Source organism: Pogona vitticeps, chromosome 3 (assembly GCF_051106095.1).
Source record: "Pogona vitticeps strain Pit_001003342236 chromosome 3, PviZW2.1, whole genome shotgun sequence".
In the NCBI taxonomy this organism is placed as follows: domain Eukaryota; kingdom Metazoa; phylum Chordata; class Lepidosauria; order Squamata; family Agamidae; genus Pogona; species Pogona vitticeps.
Genome location: NC_135785.1, coordinates 263,609,401 through 263,628,741, shown reverse-complemented (window position 1 = coordinate 263,628,741; position 19,341 = coordinate 263,609,401). Strand labels below are relative to the sequence as shown.

The 19,341-nt window shown below is 45.6% G+C and overlaps 1 protein-coding gene across 1 annotated transcript in view; it reads right to left on the bottom strand.

Moving 5' to 3' along the window:
- The window catches only part of PGM2L1 (phosphoglucomutase 2 like 1), a 59,280-nt gene that overhangs the window by 26,908 nt on the left and 13,031 nt on the right, over nt 1–19,341 (bottom strand). Inside the window, exon 2 of the mRNA XM_020791878.3 lies at nt 7,762–7,929. Within this exon, the coding sequence (XP_020647537.3) occupies nt 7,762–7,929 (168 nt within the window). The remainder of the gene's footprint in view (nt 1–7,761; nt 7,930–19,341) is intronic.

Here is a 19,341-nt window from a genome sequence, read left to right as displayed (position 1 = left end):
TTTTCTGTGCCTAGTAACTAAGATGATTTGAAGGATTAAGCATGAGAACACAGGAACTCTAGATCAAGACAATTTTCTTGCACAGTGGTGCCGCGCTTGACGACGATAATGCGTTCCAGGCAAATCGCTGTTAAGCGAAATCGTCATCAAGCGGGGGGGAAACCCACTGAAATGCATTGAAAACCGGTCAGTGCTTTCCAATGGGGGGAAATACCTGCTCGTCCAGCGAAGATCCTCCATAGGGGAAGCCACTTCTGAGTATTTTACAGCTAGAAAACACTGAATGGATGGCTGTCCGTTGGAACTGTCCTGATGGCGCTTTGTTTGGTAGCTATTTGGAATCAACAACCAGCAGCACCAGTTGAACCAATATCTCAGGTTCAGGATGCACGTCAGAATTTGAAGTTGGTTCAGAAAGATGCTGTTCTTGATTCACAAAGCCCTAAATGGCTTTGGGGCCAGGACATCTCTTTGAAAAATCTCAGAGGGGCTTGTCTGCCACCACATCTCCTTAACCTGTCGCCCCGTTGAGGATCCCGACATCCTGATGGGCTCAGCAGGGGAGTCCAGGGTGAGACAGGGCCTTTTTGGGTTGCAGCAGCTCTACCGTGGAACTTCCGCCTGAGGACCAGCCATGGTGGTGCCAAACCTCTTCCCTTGCCAGCCGACAGCCAATTGGCTACGATTCCCCATGGCCTTCCAGGTGTCAAATTGGTCTTAAAAGCTGCTTTCAAATAATGTCTTAAATCTGTACTTAAAGGACGGGCCTCCTCGTTGTTTTGAAGAGTGTTTTATCTCTTATGCCTCTTTTTTTTTTTTCCAAGGGTGCAGAAAAGCAGTAAATCCATGGCCGGTATCTTGTTCCATGGCTCCACCAGCTTAATGGAAATGCTGTCGCCAGCACATTGCCAGAGATTTAAAAAGTTCCTGCTTCAACCTCAGGTCATGCACAACTTGCAGGCAGAGAGATAAAATTGTGCACATGCAAAATCATCTTCAGCTAGAAGCCATTCTACATCTAGTGTACAGATGGAAAATTTTTGAAAACACCCACTTTTCAAAAAAAAAAAAAATGGGGAAAAAACTGAAATTTCCCATTGTTTTCCCCAGGAAAAAAACAAACAAAGGGGAAATATTTTTCCCACCTAGAAAAACATTAGAAGTGTTTGGGGTGGAAAAGTGGGGGGAAGGGGGAGAGACAGTTTTCTTCAGGGAAAAATGGAAATTTTTGGAAATTTTACATCTCTTTCTGCACCATCAGGAATGTGTCTAACACCCTCTTAACGTCATCCAATCTAGTGATAAGACATGGGCACGAACCACCAGTTCGTGCCGGTTCGTACTTCAGACAAACAGGTGATTGGCGCTTCCCGGTCCCGCCTCTTCCGGTGAGCACCCACTCAGAGGCAACACCCAGAGTTGGTGGCGCAGGGAAGTGGGGGGGCTGCCTCTTGAGTGGGTGCCCACCGGAAGAGGCGGGACCTGGAAGCGCCAATCACCTGCTGGTCCGAAGTACAAACCGGCATGAACTGGTAGTTTTGTGCCCATTTCTATCCTTACTGACATGTTCTTCATAATTCTTTGATCGCATATTTTATCCCATTCTTCACCTATTACGTACTTCTTAATCCAGATCATATTGCCATTGCATTTTTAATCCTTGTGTACCCTGTTCCGCTTGCATTAATAATTTATATATTTGACTTACAGTTCTCTTTCTTTCTGTCTTTTCCTCCGATTTCAATCTTTTTTTTCAATAATCAAATTTGGTCATTTTTCTACTTTTCCCTTCCTTTCTATTCCATTCCCTCGTCCACCTTTCTAATAGGGCCCATTTCATGTTGAACACCCCTGAAGCCTTAGCATGGTTCCTGCTTCACACTTTGGGTCTGCAATAGAAAGACAGCCTTTCCGTTTCCCACCGGCCTGGCGTGGCTGTTCGCACATGCCCTGTAAGCCGGGTCCTCTCTGACTCAGCATGAGATCAACCCCGACAGGAGCTCAAAATCCGAATGCTGATCAAGCGCCTGCCTGGCCCCTTGGCCAGCACAAATCTCGGTCACGAGACTGCTGACCGGCCCGTTCGCATGCTGATCCGATCCTCCGTAACTCCGCACTACGCAGCCTTTTTCATTGTCAATGCTGACTGCAACTTGGATTTAGCTGGGTTTCGTTAAGGGACGGAGTTGTTCTGTTTCGGTAACTATTTCATGGCACTTCTGTTTTTTCACAGAAACATAACCAGGCTGACTTCTGGATGATCGTGGGCTGCCCTCGTCAGGTACAACTACTTGGTGGAGTGCTCGAAAAGTAAAAATACGGTATGAAATGTAGGATGCAAACGACCGTCCAGGGTGCTTTGCAATGATATGTACAATCAGGTTCCCAACTCACGGCAACGATATGGATGGCTGACGTCCACCAGCTGACAACCCTCCTCCAGATTTCCACCATCTAGGTAAAGGTAAAGGTTCCCCTTGACATTGATTCCAGTCGTGTCCGACTCTAGGGCGTGGTGCTCATCCCCGTTTCCAAGCCGTAGAGCCAGCGTTTGCCTGAAGACAGTTTTCGTGGTCATGTGGCCAGCGCGACTAGACATGGAACGCCATGACCTTCCCACCAAGGTGGTCCCTATTTATCTACTCGCATTTCTACATGCTTTCGAACGGCTGGCTAGGTTGGCAGGAGCTGGGACAAGCGATGGGAGCTTCCTCTGTCACATGGATTCGATCTTACGACGGCTGGTCTTCTGACCTTGCAGGACAGAGGCTTCTGTGGTTTAATCCCGCAGCGCCACCACGCCAACCATCTAGTCCAACATTATACCAGTAACATCAACAGGACACAGAAAATAAGCTTTTTTGCATGTCATCTCTTGTGTTTTATCTTCTTAACCACCTTGAATAAAAGCTAGCTGGAGGGGAGTTGGGTGGGTCTAAGAGAGTGACCATCAGTTATTTTCTGTTGGATGGGGTGGCACTGAGGGTCAAGCAAGGAGTGTCCAGAAGTGAAATTTTGCATGTGTAGAGCAGTGGTTCCCAACCTTAGGTCCCCGGATGTTCTTCCAGAAGACTTCCAGAAGTCTTTACCACTAGGCTCTGCTGACCAAGATTTCTGTAAGTTGTCATCCAAGAACATCTGGGGACTCAAGGTTGGGAACCACCGGTATAAAGTGTTAAAATAATTACAAGGTGTGTGGAAAAATCATAGACTCACAGAAAAGTGAAGATGGAAGGGGCCTCTAAGGCCATGGAGCCCAACCCCCTGCTCAGTGCAGGAATCTAAATCAAAGCGTATCTGCCAGGTGATGATCAAAATTTCTCTTGAATGCCTCCAGGGTTGGAGCATTCGCCAACTCCCCAGGTCAATGGTTCCACTGTCGTACTGCTCTAACAGTTAGGAAGTTTTTCCTGATATTCAACCGAAATCTGGCTTCCTGTTGCTTGAGCTCATGATGACATGTCCTGCGCTCTGGGATGATGGAGAACAGATCCTGCCCCTCCTCTGGACGACAGCTCTTCAAATATTTGAAGCCTTGAGTCTTCTTTTCTCAAGTCTAAACATGCCCAAAGGCTTGAAAGCGAAAGTGTTTTCAAAACTGAAGCTTGAAGGATAGAAAGTTATTGCAAAACAAATAGCCAGCTCTCCAGTGAAGCAAGGTCGGGGTACAATAACGCTCCTGGCTGTTAAACTTGTTTCACAAAATGTCAACAAAGCATAATGAAAGGATGCAGGACTGATCGCTTACACTCTCTGGTCTTCCAAGATTCTGGTGCACCAAAAGCTTTAAAGGTGCAAGCCTTAATTCCTCCAGGCTTTGCAAGATAAGGATGTTTTAACATCAAGGGGCAGCCTGCCAGATTCTGAGTTGCAGGCCCCTGGAGCTGTACACAAAGTGCAGAGAATTTCATATTAATTTTTTTTCATTGCTCTACCAGGCCCCTAGACCTGCAGGAAGGACTGCTGATAGTCAATGAAGGAAAAAAAAGACTATAAATAATGACTAAAGAAGCCATGGTAGGAACAGCAACATCCAACACATTGTTATGATACTCCACAATACGGCGCATGCACCAGATTCCAACAACAATCTGCATGGATTTCCCTCCACCGATGCAAACTAGCACAAAGTGGCTTGGCTGGTGGAGAACATTACTTAATACCGTAATTTTCATAGGTGTCTAGATATGCTAAAAGGCTAAATAACACCTTTTATTTTCATTATAAAATGACCCTTGGTTCCTTTTTAAGAAGAAAGATGGGGTAAAAAATATTTTAAATAAATACACGTAATAGATTTTTAATTTTAACAACTGATATTTTTAGAGATGTATTCTCTGCCTTTCGTTTTTTTTAAATGTGCCTTTTCAGGCTATAAACACTTGAATTTTTAGAATGCAACTAAAACATCATTTTTGGCATTTTACTGTCCTTTTTTTATGCTCCCATCCCATGGATTGAATTCTGACTTAAGTATTTGCTTGCTGCTTTTTAAACCTTTTCCCCAAATTGTTTTTAATCCTGACCAATCTTTAATGGTTTTTTAATATAGAGTTTTATTGGGCATTTTTAACTTGTTATTATGGTTTTATGTTTAATTGTTGTGAGCCAGCTGCCTTGGGTACCCCTATGGGGAAAAAGCTAGCATATTAAATGAATAAGTAAGTTTTTCATATATTTTAAAGCATTTTTGCTTTTAAATTTTCAAAGCTGTAAGACTTTCAGATGTTTTACAACAATGCTGATTCATTTTTGTGCTTAGGGAACAAAGAAGCCATATAGGTTTTTAAAAACTTGTAGAATTAGGAGAAGCTGGTGTTGCCTGAGTTTATTGCAACCATGAAATATTCTCTGGTTTAATTCTGGAATTAACCCTTAAACAGGATAAATGCCAGCTGCGATGAACACAGGCTTCTGATATTTCCCCTAGAGGTTTATAAAGACCCACAGAGCTCTTAGGGAGACGCTCATGCGCTCGAATCCCTGGCCTGCCAGGAGTAGCACCATGAGAACTTTTCCTGCACCCTGAGGTTTTCGACAGTCACTCCCTGGTTCACTAACATCCTCTTTGAGGACAACGCGGTGGATCAGCTGGCAGTCAACAAACTGCAAGCGTGTCTGGATGAAACCCATTTCCTAAACCACGGCAATCGGGCCTCAGCCGGATGGGAGCACCCGTAGATCAGTCACTCTCGTGGCCGACTTGTTCCAGTCAAACAGGGAAAGAGAACGAGAGAGATCTGAAATGCATACATGCGGATTGCCCTGGAGGTTGGCCATGGCTAGAGTTGGGGACACAGCAAGACAAGGGTCGACCCTTTGTAAAAAACCACCTCCTGACAGCAGCCCTTCTCAGTCCCCGGGATATTTAAGCTTGAGAAGGTCGTAAGAGAGGCTCATTGCCCCTCATTGCTCTTTGATGCTGATGTGAAGCTGCTAGAGAGTCGGCTTGGGAATGCAGGGAGGGGGGCCCGCCTGCAGGCAGATGATATTTGGTCCTGTTCTTTCCCTGGAATCAGTGGGAGGTAGAAAAGGCAGGCAGGTCCTTTTCTTGGTCTGCAGGTTGTGGCTGAGTACACTCCTGGACTGAAGTGAGTCCTGGACCCTTTGTGCATGGCAGGAGAGGAAGCTGAACACCTTCCATATGCGTTGCCTCCGACGGATTTTTGGTATCACCTGGCAGGACAAAGTTCCAAACAGAGTAGTCCTGGAATGAGCTGGAATTTTTTATCATGTACATATATATTACTGAAACAGCGACATCTACGTTGGCTCGGGCATGCCGTGAGAATGGCTGATGGTCAGATTCCAAAAGACCTCCTGTATGGAGAATGAGTGCAGGGAAATCGTCCCAGAGGGAGACCACAGTTGCGATCCAAGGAATCCTGCAAGCGGGATGTGAAGGCCTTAGGAATTGACCTCAACAGATGGGAAACCTCGACGTCTGAGCGTTCAGCCTGGAGGTAGGCGGTGTATCATGGCCTCTCCCAATTTGAAGAGACTCTTGTCCAGCAGGCCGAGGCCAAGAGGCCGTCCCGAAACCAGCAAAATCAAGGAGCTGGACAGGGGGCAGATGGTATTTGTCTTCAATGTGGAAGAGAGCTAGATGGGGTACAGATTGTATTTGTCTTCTGTGTGGAAGGGACTGTCACTCTCGAATTGGCCTTCTCAGCCACACTAGACTCTCTTCCAAGTCCTCCATTCAGAGCATGTGACCATTGTCTTTCGAGACAGAACGATGCCTACACAGTTTGTGGCTCCACAGAGTGACAAATGTAGGCTAGCCCACCTTCGTCTCATCTCTAGCCATCGATGCAAAAACGTGGGATGAGGGAGCAAGTCAGCTTTGATTGAAAGCCAGCAATATAGCCCTGCAACCAGTTTTCCGAACTCAAAATAGAAATGAGAAAGAATTAGCAGAACACTAACAAGCAAATATCCACAAGAACCTTCACAGTTCCGGAACAAATCTGGATTCAGCCAAAGGTCAGAAGACGCTTATTTATGCAAGCAAAATGAGTTACCCAGCCAAACGACCGCAAGTACAGAACATAACCGCAAAGCGAGCAATACAGTACAAAGGCATAGCAACTCCCGAGCGCCTGGAACTGAACTTTCCTGCCAAGAAAGCGTATTCCTCCTTATCAGCCAATCCAAAGTTTCCACGTGCTTCCCGCAGACCAAAACACAAAGGCAGCACGTGCCCCCGCAGGCGGCCGGAGCATGAACAGCTCCACAGTCAACACAACTGCTCCGAGCAGGAAGCGCGGAGGGCTCCAGCTGCTTCCTCGGCCCCACAGACAGGAACATGAAGGGCTTGCTTCTTGAAACAGGAAGAGAAAGTTTCTTAGAAGAAAACTGCTTCCACTCGCAGCCGAACAATTCGGAGAAGGGGGGCCCTCGGAGGACTTCTTCACAAACACTTTCACGGCTGACAATTTAACTGGGAAGCGCTCCTAAATGAACGTCTTAAGATGTTCACGATCCCAGCAAAGGGGAAGTAATTAAAAACATAAACGAGAGGCTCTATTTATATACAGCAGGGCACCTACTATAACAGCAGAATGTGTGATTTTGTATGTCTAAGAGAGAGAAAACCCTCCGCAGGGCTCTGAAAAGGAGCAATCAATGGGAACGGAAAGATCGCTCAAGTGAGAGATGCAACAGATCGCACTGAACACAAGCACCTTCTGGCAACTCCAATGTCCCCTTGCCTGGATGTGTCCTAAGCGTCCACCCAGATAGTTGAGACCACGGCAGTTTTTTTTCCTGTTTTTCTCCAGCCCCACCAACCTTTCCTATCCTCCTGTCCTTTTGGGTTGTGCCTTTTCGAAGATGATCGCATTGTGATGTTTTAATGGGTAAAACATCGCATTGCGATGGTTTTTTAAACAGCTGATCGGCGGTTCCAAAATGGCCACCGGGCACCCAAAATGGCCGCCGCAAGTGTTTTCGCACCCTTCCCTCGCTTACCGAGGACGCGAAAATGGCGGTGCTATGGAGGAACTTCGCTGAACGGTGAGTTTGGGCTCCATAGGAACCCAATGCTTTTTCCGTTCCGTTTAGCGATGTTTCCTCATAGCGACGATTAATCCGGAACGGATTAACGTCGCTATGCGGGGCACCACTGTATATGGCCCACAGATGTCACTGTGTGAATAACGACTTCTCGCCTGTACTGTGGATGGGTTTAGTAGCAAAAAATTGAAACAGTCAGTTTATACAAGGTTAGCAAGAGGACTTCATGGAGAAGCAGCCCACCTGGGTCGACTGGATCACGGTCAGGTCATTGATGCGACAGAAGCCGGCGCCCATGGCAGAGCGCAGCCCGGCCGTCCCGAAGGTAAGCCTGCGGCACAGACGGTCCCGGAGCTCCTTGTTCCTTCCATTTTGTAGAAGGTCTTCGATTTGCCCTCTCGTTTTAGGATTCTGTAAAGAAAGCAGACGACATGTTTAAAGCGGCATAAAGATCAAAATCAGGGCTGGGCAGCCACAAGCCGATGCCTCCCTTCTAGAGAGCCTGTGACCAAACTGAGAGGGATTAGCTCCTATTCCAGAAGACAGCATCGGGAGTCAAGACGGCTTAAACCCATTGAAGAAACTGGGGCAAAACAGAGCTTCTATGGGGAAAATTTTAAAGCTCTGCATTTAGGCAGAAGGAACCAGAGGTAGAAATATAAGACAGGGGATGGCTGGCTTGACAAGAGCACAAGGGAAAAGAATCTAGGAATCTAGGACCAAAGCTTTAATTCGAGTTAACAGGGTAATGTGGTAGCAAAAGGAGGGGGGGTTCCAATGAAATACTGGGTTGCATCATCAGAGAACAGTGTCCGGATCCACTAGTACCTCTTTTTTAGTCAAACCTCACCTGAAATACTGTGCCCAGTTCTGATTACCACAATTTAAGAAGGATATTGATCAGGTCCAGAGGAGGACAACCAGAATGGACAATCAGGAAACCAAGCCCTATGAGGAGTGGCGTAGGGAGAGGGACGTATTCAGCTTAAATACTTGACAGAGGATGTGACAGCCATCTTCCAATACCTGAGAAGACTTGACAGAAGATGTGATAGCCACCTTCCAATACCTGAAGAGCAGTCAGGTGAAAGAGGGAGAAAGCTTGTTCTTTCAGCTCCAGAGGATTCTAATGGACTGAAAATATGAGCAAGGAGATTTGGTCTTAACATGAAGAAGAACATATTGACAGTAAGAGCTGTTCAGCAATGGAATGGATTGGCTCAGAGGATGATTGGAGGTGTTTAAACACAAGCTGGATGGCCACCAGTTAGAGAGGCCTTAGGTATGGATGTCTTGCTTTGGCAGCGGGTGAGACTAGATGATCCCTGGGGATCCCCTTCCAGCTCTATAGTTCTGTGCTTCCATGAAGTGCAATGTCGGGAACCTTTTTTAGATCTCTCTAGAGAACGACAAATATCCTAGTCTTGCGTCCTCCCATATGCTTTTTTTATTTAAAAAGAAACTCTTCTTTCCATTAACTTTGTGAAGAACAGTGTATGCTCTAGTAAGTTCCAAAATGATATAACAGACGTGTCAAATATTTCCGCAGGCCAGCTTCAATGAATATTAAACGCGAGACGTACTAAATTTCAGCACAGAGCTACTGGGTTGTACCTGCTTGCCATGCAGACGTTTGCTCATCCTGACCATTGTTTGATGCTAATTTTAAGTCTGTGGCTGCTGTCTACTGAGATCTGAATTAGAATCACAGAACGGTAGTATTGGAAAGTATCCCAAGAGCAACTGAGTCCAACTCCCTGCCAGTGCAGGAATCCATCGCTCCAGCGTCCCTGCCAGATGTCATCTCTCCCTTTCAAAATCTCCAAGGAAGGCAAATTCACCGCCTTCGAAGAGAGGTGGTTCCAATGCTAAATCAGCTCCTGCCCTCGGGAACCTCTTCCTAATATTTAATTGGAATCTCCTCCTTCCTTGCAATTGGAATCGGTTCAGGTCCGATCCTTCGGAGCAACAGAAAACAAGTTTACTCCACCTCCCATGTGACAAGCCCTTAAGAAATTTGAAGACGGCTATCGTATCACCTCGGAGCCATCTTCTGCCCAGGCTAAACATACCCAATGGCCTCAGATAAATAAAGCAGGATTCAAGGTGTCTAGGAGATAACACCCCGATGTCCGTCCAGACCACAGAACGCGGGACCTGTTTTCCTTCAGAATTAATTTGGTGACAGAACCTGCCGTTTCTGAGTGTATTTTGCAAAGGAAAAAAAAGTTAAAGCCCGAGAACCAGGAAATCAAGCAGCTATCTGTCCAATACAATAATAATAATAATAACAAAAATCGTCATCTTAGAACTGCGGAGCTAGAAGGAAATCAATGGATTACCGAATCCAGCCCCTGTCAAGGAGGCTGGGGGGAATCGAAGTCCCAGCCGATGCCTTAAACCACTGAGCTATCCAGCAGAGAAGCCCCTCGGAGCCACGGCTTTCAGACGGCAACCTCCACCATGACAATCTGCAAAAAGAAACGTTCAAACACACTGTATGGGAGGAAAACAAGCTATGATGCAGCTTTGCCCCAAAGACACTAAAATCATGATTATTGAAGCAGGATCTTTCTGGAGGTGGTCAAACAAACACCTCAAAGCCACATCCTCTTATCCGGAAGACCTTCTCCTTCCCCTTTTATAATTCTGTGCAAAGACACCCTGTCTTTTTGTAATATTTCCACATGTTCAAAACTGAAGCCCGTTTAATTACCACACACCAAACAAATGGCCCGAACGATGGGAAAACTGAAAGCAAGGACTGAAATTACGATGCACACAGATCTGTTGGAGGAGCGCTTGAGAGGTCTATTTTTAATTTTATTTTTATTTATTTCATTTATATCCCGCCTATCTGGTCAGGTCAGGACCACTCTAGGCGGCTGTCAAGGAGGCTGGGGGGACTCGAACTCCCAGCCGATGCCTTAAACCACCGAGCTATCGGAGGACCGATAAGTATGATATAAAACTAGACACTTGAGGAACCCTTCAAGCAAACATACACCTTAAATGTTACCAACTAGCAAGGAGACCATTATAAGCTTCTGCAGGAACCTTCCTTGACCAAAGAGCAGTCAAAACACAAATAATTCCTAATAAACAAATATAATCATAAATGAAGTCCGTGTCAAAACCTGGAACGATCCGACATCATCTCACTACAAACTAGAACTGTTAACACAAGATGCTGAACGCTGAGTCCCTTTTAATGTGCCTTCCAAATATAAAAGAGGAAACAACATCTTTATTTGGACCACTAAGAATCAAACATCCAGCCCGTTGTGGGGAGTAAAATTTCATTTCAGCAGACATCGGGTAGAAAATTATACCCAAAACAGTCATGGCAGAGATCTGCCGGGCGTATCTGATTTGAGGTGAGCCAAGAGCTGGTTTCAACCAGTGGGGATATCTGTGTTTTTATATGCCTCACCCCTGGTGCCACCTGGCTGGAATTCAGCTTGTACCGAATGTTTGATTTTTAGTAGTGTCAATAAAAATACTGACCTCTTCCACATTTGGACCACACACCTCTGCTGCTTAATATGCAGTCATTAATCTCAACGGTTCTTTGATGTAATAAGTTATCCATGCCAACGAGCAAATCTAAGTCACTGGATTATCTGGAAAGTGTTATCTTGGCTCTGTTCGTTGACAAAAGATATCGGAAACCCAGGGCTCCCTCTGTCTCGCTCTCTCTGATTTATCCAAGGTTTATTTTATGTATCAAGTAGTCCTGGCTGTTAAGAAAGCTGACCTGAGAGTTTCTGAAAGAGATAAAAGATTTATTTTTATATCCTATAGCTAATACAATAGGTAAAGAACACAGAGGTTGGGGAACTGTATATTCCCCATGCATGGAGTCAACCAATGCACAACCGATGCAAATGAACAGGGAGGCTGGTACCCCCCCCCCAGCCTTTCCTCTGCCACGTTCCTGTAATTCAAATGAGACGAGATCCTTTTTCTATTTTCTTGTACAAAGATCACTCAAGGGACATGACTTGACTCACTCCGGCAAATCAAGAGAGAGCTGCCCCCGTTAGCTTGGTTTGCATCTTAAAAAAAAAAAATCTGTTCCAAGCTGCTTCTCTTTTTAATGCATTTTGGATTTTAGATTTCATGGAGCCGAATTATTTGGCAAAGTGCCCCGTAAAAGGAGTGGACCTCTGAGGCTCAGCATTTTACATGTGGCTTTGGAGCAGGACGGGAGGTCACGGCGCAGGAGAAATCACGCAAAACAACAGCATGTGATGAGGAATGTCGGAAAAGCTCATCCCATGTATGGAGGCGTCGCTGGAGACGAAAGCCAAGATCGTCCACACTCTTGCATTTCTGATCACCGTGCACGGGCGTAAAAGCTGGACAGTTTGAGAAAGGGGACAGGAAAAATATTGGTTTGCTTGAAATGTGGGGCTGGAGGACAGCTTTCAGGATACAGTCGTGCCTCGCTTTATGATTGCCCCGCATTACGACGAAACCGCATTATGGTTTTTTCGCTTTGCGATGATCGGTTCCCTGCTTCGGGAACCGATTCTTCGCAAAACAACTTTTTTTAAACAGCTGATCGGCAGTTTCAAAATGGCCACCGGGTAAACAAAATGGCTCCCCACTGTTTTCTGGGATGGATTCCTCGCAAGACAGGCAGCGAAAATGGCTGCCATATGGAGGATCTTCGCCACACCGTGTGTTTTGCCCCCACTGGAATGCATTGAAGGGGTTTCAATGCATTTCAATGTGTTTTTTTCGCATTACGATGTTTTCGCTTAACAGTGATTTTCCTGGAATGGATTATCGTCGTTAAGCGAGGCACCACTGTACCCTGGATGGCGAGAAAGAGAAACAAGTGGGTCCCATTCTGAATTCTCTCAGGAGGCAACAATGTTGAGATCAAAGCCACCGTGGTTTGGGCACCTCCTGAGAAGGCAGGATTATCTGGAAGAAGCAATCATGCTGGGAAAGATGAAAGGCAGCAAGGGAAGAGGAGGACCCAATAGGAGATGGACTGACTCCCTGAAGGAAGCCACAGGGTTGTGTTTGCAAGGGCTGAGCAGGCCTGTTAAAGACAGGGGATTTTGGAGATTTGCTCATTCAAAGGGTCGCCATAAATCAGGGTTCACTTGACGGCACATGACAACGACATAAACATTACAGCCCTACTGTGTACATCTTCTATCAAGAAATTAAGACCTTTGTTACTGAAGGCGATGCTGGCAGAGAATTCAGGTTCCCCACAGAACCCTGTCTGTGCACACCTCAAAGTATGGACCCTGAGAAGGTACCGTATTTTTTCTGTGTATAAGACTATACTTTTGTCTAAAATCTTTAGACTAAAAATTGACGGTAGTCTTATACATGGAAGTAAGCTGAAGAGAGAGCAAAAGCAAATGGAGGGGAAAGCAGGGATCAAAGCGATCCTGCAGCGCTTTGATCCATGATTTCCCCTCCACTTGCTAAGCCCCACTTAGATTTCTTAATTTTGGGTTAGAAAAGGGGGGGTCTTATACATGGGGGCATCTTATACATAGAAAAATACGGTATGTGCCATTAATTCCAAAAGCGGACGCTTGTCAGCTGCTCTCTAATTTCCCACCTTTCCCGACTGTTTTACCCTTGCCTAATTTCTCACTGAAGATATTATCTGAACAACTGACACATTTAAATTCCACTGATCAGATTATTAGAACATGTCTGTGCATAACTCTCCTCCGAGCACCGAACGGCACTTCTGCCACACCGCTCTACTACCATGACAGGGTTCCAGTCGTAGTCCTTAAATGCTAAACACAAGACAGAACCTTTTCCGAGCCAGGGAAAAACTCCAGAAAGCCTGGTACACATTAAACAGCAAAATTCTCTAAATGGAAGAAAGATATCATCACAGCCCGAGAACCTTGCAAATTGCATTTTTTAACAAATGCTTTCAAGTTTCAGCCAGAATTTGGAGCCACGGGCTTGAGAGCACAGAACGCGGTGATGTGCAATTTGTACTGCCTCATAAACAAAACTAATCTTGACTGCAAATTTAGTCGGTGAGCCAACATGACGTCTTAACGGACTGCGGTCTGGCTCTCCGGCTACGCTCCACAGCACACCCGGTAAACCGAACTCCGGAGCAGAGGTTTAAAAAAAGGCAATGCAATCCAAAACCTCAGGGGTGAAAGAGCAACGCTGACATTTAACACAAAGAGGTCAGCCAACATCTAGGTTCCAAGAGACGGAAAGCAGCAGCTCGCGGGCTGGAATATCACATATTTCAGAAGGAAACTCAGCCCATGGTGAAATGTTCCAAGTTCTTCAGGGTCCAGATCAAGCCGACAGGGCAAAGCATGTTAGAGAACGCCTTGAGAGATCGTGGTGAGGGTTAAGGCTTCACACTCCCTTCTAAGACGTGCTTTATGGAACTGCAGAAAAGGAAAGCAAAAAGCAAAACAGGCTGCTTCTATGCCACCTATAGCGCTTAAAATGCTCTCTGGGTGGTTTACAATTTAATTATGCAGGCTACACATTATCATCTCCCCTCCCATGAGCTGGATACTCAATTTACTGACCTTGGAAGGATGGAAGACTGACTCAACCTTGAGCCGGCTACCTGAGCCCTGCCAGGGACTGAATACAGGTTGTGAGCGGAGTCTTCAATGCAGTGCTGCAGTTTAATCACTGCGCCACAAGCTCCTTCAGGATCTGAACCCTGTGCACTGGCCAAGTCTAGTCCCATTTCTATACATTCCACTGTAATAGCCTTGAGCCACAATCTCATCCAATCAAATGGTTGGCAAGCAAGATTGTCAAGCCCAGCCGAGGCAGATTCAAATCCAAATTATCTGAGCACAGTTAATGCACAGGGAACATTCTGGATAGCTCCGTGGTTTCAGGTCTGCAGAGCCAGGGGCTGGGTGTTCGATTCCCCCCACTGGGCCTCCCAGGAGAAGAACCAGCCTGGGTGGCCTTGGGGCCAGCTGCACCGCAGTCCCAGGGCTACCTAGGTTTTGGTATTATTGTTTTTAAATTTGTAAACCGCCCAGAGCAGACCTTTGGTCTAGACAGGCGGGATAGAAATCCAACAAATAAATAATTAATAAAAATACCCCCAGAAGACGGGAAGGGGGAAACCACTTCCAAGTACTCTTTACCTAGAAAACCCTGCAAAGGTTTTGTCAGGACTGATGTGACAGCACCTGATTGTTTTAACAATCTCAGCGATCATAGGGGTTGGTGTGTTGGGGACGGGCGTGGCTCATTCATGCATTGAGAAGGCAGAGTTTTCAAGCGCAAGAACCTTTCAGTCTCAAACTGAGAGAGAAGGGGGGGCATGAGGAGAATCACAGAAGTTTCTACGTGACAGAAAACGCTTCTCTAGCATTTCTTCCAACCCAGCCTGCAAGTGAAAACCTACCATGTCTGACAAATCCTTCCTTGAGAAATTGCCCGTCGGACCTCCTCTTTCCATGAGCAATTCCCAAACTTTTCAGCATCGCACCCCTGCTTTTTGATTTGATACTCCTCGTCAGTAGTTTATCTGATTGTCTTTTTTTAAAAAAATTCACTTCATGTTCAGAGCAATTACAGTGGTGCCCCGCTTGACGATTACCTCGTTAATGCACAAAATCGCTTGACGGCAATAGCAAAACGATGATTTTATGGGCAATTTTTGTTTGACGACAATCTGTTCCCTGTTTTGGGAACCGATTTTTCGCTTAACGACGATCAAAAACTGCTGATCATCAGGTTTTCAAAATGGCTCCCCACTGCGTTCAGGATGAATTCTTCGCTATATAGGCACCGGAAAATGGCCGCCCCATGGAGGATCTTGGCTGGATGGTGAGGTATTTCCCCCATTGGAACGCATTGACCAGTTTTCAATGCATTTCAATGTTTTTTTTTCGCTTGACGATTTTGCTCTACAGTGATTTTGCTGGAACGGATTATCGTCGTCAAGAGGGGCACCACTGTATTCTTCAGAGCATTCAAATTTCAGAGCAAAAAGAGAGAATTCTGCCTTTGTGCTTCAACAGGGAGGGACCTGGCAATTAGAAAGAAGGTCTGACTACCGGGGACCCTCGGTCTAACCGAACGGATCATTCGTACAAGATCGGTGGCATTTATTTTCTACGCAATGGCACAGATCCCGAGTCTTTCTCATTCTAGCTTCTGTACAATTCAGGGTGACCGGAAGGAATGACTCTAATAACCCTACGGATAGGCTGCAGATGGGCTCCCCAACAACCGAGGCAGCTGGAGAGGTCAAGGGAGAGCTTCGGACTTGGGACAAGCAAGGAAAGAGCATCAGAGTCTGGACTTGTGAGCCTTCATCATCCTAAAGCTGGCGGACGAACCGAGACACAGTTGTCCAGGTGCCGTTCGGATCAGCCGAACAGGAGAAGAAGAGTTCCCTTAGGATGGGTCAAGGTTCGCAACAGCACCACCGGGGAAGTTTCACCTCCATTCAACCATCCACACCCACCACGGAGACATTTAAGATGAACCCCCTTCGGCGCAAATGCCCCCAAGTCAATGGGTTATGTTTCCTAAATATATCACATGCAGCACAGTGAGGCCTGTTGCTAACAGATATTGCAGAGAACGATTAAAAACCCAGCACCCCAAACAGCCTCCCAGTCAGGGAGCCAGTCTGGCGCGCTAAGACGACCTAAGACGCTCGTTATCTTCAGCTTCCAGCCAGACCTTTTTGGCACTTTTGCAAAGCTCTGCACACTCGCATTCCCACGGTTTAAAATAAGATCTTTAAGTTTCTCTTCGTTCATTCACCATTACCTAGTGGCTTAAAGACCCCAACTCAACGACTCCAGAACCATTTTTCCCCAAGTCCTGTTTCAAGTCCCTAGTAGTGAGGAAGAAAAAAATATCACAGTAGAGGAACCCTTCCTTTTATTTCCTGGAAGACAGCGGGAATGACGTTATACAGTTTTGCACAGAGTTTGCATTGTGCACATGGAAAATCCCTTTGGCTCATACAAGCAACTCTTGCGCAAGTAAGTATGGTTTGGGGTTTTAAAACAATAATAATACTTTGAATATACAAAAAGATTTACTGTGAAGACAAGCCACCGGAGCCTTGGCAACAAAAACAACAGAAAGTTTTAAGCAGCATCTTTCAGACTTTTTTAAAAAATGTATTTGGCGTGCGTTTTCCTGGGCTTTGCCAACCTTCGCTCCCTACGCCAACAAAAAACTGTGTCAAACAAAAATGGTTAAGTCTCTTTTTTTAACTGCTGCAGGGTGCTTCGCTGTATCAGAACATATATAAAGCGTAAACCACCCAGAGTAGGCATGTTCTAGATAGGAGGTACTATATGTAAATCAATCCATCAATCAATCCATGACAATGATTTTACGATGACAGCCAGCAAGTACTGCATGCAACTGTGTTCCCTATCAATACTTGGCTATGTACAGCTATACAGTGGTGCCTCGCTTAACGACGTTAATTCGTTCCAGCAAAATCACTGTAGAGCGAAAATGTCATAAAGCGAATTTAAAAAGCCCATTGAAACGCATTAAAACTCACCATCCAGTGAAAATCCTCCATAGGGGCAGCCATTTTCAGTGCCTGCAGAGGAATCTGTCCCTAAGCACAGTGGGGAGCCATTTTGAGCACCCGGCGGCCATTTTGAAAACCTGACGATCAGTTTTGATTGTCGTAATGCGAAGAATCAGTTCCTGAAGCAGGGAACGGATCTTCACAAAGCGAGAAAAAAACATTGAAAACATCGTTTTGCGATCGCAATTGCGATAGCAAAAACATCGTGAAGCGGATTCGTCATTATACGGGGTAATCGTTAAGCAGGGCACAACTGTATTTTCTGCATCTGTTGAAGGTGACTGCTCTCCTTGGTGGTAGCACCATTTCCTAACACCTGAGATAGCATGCCAATATTCTTATGCTTCTTTCTGGAAGATCAGGCAAAAACAAAATAAAAAAAATAAAAATAAAGACAACAAAAAGAGTCAAGGTAGCAGCCCAGTGTCTTTGTCTTCTGTATTTTTTTACTCTTCTTTCGCTTTTGCCCGAGATGCTTGCACAGTCTAATGCGGCTACCTCTTCGAAAACTAAATTCTAGAAGATGTGGTCTGTTGCGAACAATGAGATTTGAGACAGATGGATGATTCATAAGCCTCGAGAAATTAACCTTGGCTGAACTCTGCTATTATCAAGGAATTCTAGCTGCTTTCTCACCACAGCCTGATAAAACAGGCTTGCATCATCAGCAGTAAGCATCCTACTATACAGCCCGACCAGTAACTTGCAGCAGAAAAGCTGTTTAATTCCCAATCTAATCTCCACTTGGAACATAGGAAGAATAAATTAAAGTTTGTAAAATCAGTCACACAACGGGGTGGGGGGGGGAGGGTTTTTTTCTACTTCAGTAAATAGAGCATGCAAGAAGAGAAGGTTAAATGTCCTTTCACAAACATCTTTGCAAAAAAAGGATGATGAAAATAAACGAATAATAACACCATTTAAAGCTAACAGAATTATTTGAATGTGAGTTTTTGTTGATTACATTATCCTTTCTTAGATATTTGGAGTAACATCAGTACGGCAACAGAACCCCATGCCCTCAGGAGGTGGCAAGCGCTCCAACGCTGGAGGCCTTCAAGAGAAAATTGGAAAACCACCTGGAACATCTCCTTTGATTTATATTCCTGCCTCTGTTTCATTGACTATGCAAAAGCCTTTGACTGTGTGGACCACAGCAAACTGTGTCAAGTTCTTAAAGAAATGGGAGTGCCTGACCACCTTGTCTATCTCCTGAGAAACCTATACGTGGGACGGGAAGCAACAGTTAGAACTGGATACGGAAACAGTGAATGGTTCAAAATTGGGAAAGGAGTACAACAAGGCTGTATACTGTCTCTCTGCTTATTCAACTTACATGCAGAATACATCATGCGAAAGCCTGGACTGGAGGAATCTCAAGTTGGAATCAAGACTGCCGGAAGAAATATTAACAACCTCCGATATGCAGATGATACCACTCTGATGGCAGAAAGTGAGGAGGAATTAAGGAACCTCTTAATGAGGGTGAAAGAGGAGAGCGCAAAAAATGGTCTGAAGCTCAACATCAAAAAAAAGAAGATCATGGCCACGGGTCCCATCACCTCCTGGGAAATAGAAGGGGAAGATATGGAGGCAGTGACAGATTTTATTTTCCTGGGCTCCATGATCACTGCAGATGGTGACAGCAGCCCCAAAATTAAAAGACGCCTTCTTCTTGGGAGGAAAGCGACGACAAACCTCGACAGCATCTTAAAAAGCAGAGACCTCACCTTGCCAACAAAAGTCAGAATAGTCAAAGCTATGGTTTTTCTTGTAGTGATGTATGGAAGTGAGAGCCGGACCATAAAGAAAACTGACCGCTGAAGAATTGATGCTTTTGAATTGTGGTGCTGGAGGAGGCTCTTGAGAGTCCCCTGGACTGCAAAGAGAACAAACCTATCCATTTTGAAGGAAATCAACCCTGAATGCTCCCTGGAAGGACAGATCCTGAAGCTGAGGCTCCAGTACTTTGGCCATCTCATGAGAAGAGAAGAATCCCTGGAAAAGACCCTGATGTTGGGAAAGTGTGAAGGCAAGAGGAGAAGGGGACAACAAAGGATGAGATGGCTGGACAGGGTCAAGTGACCAACATGAATTTGACCCAACTCCAGGAGGCAGTGGAAGACAGGAGGGCCTGGCGTGCTCTGGTCCATGGGGTCACGAAGAGTCGGACACAACTAAACGACTAAACAACAAGCAAGGGGTTGGACTTGATGGCCTCAGGGGCCCCTTCCAGCTTCACTATTCTGTGATTCTATGAT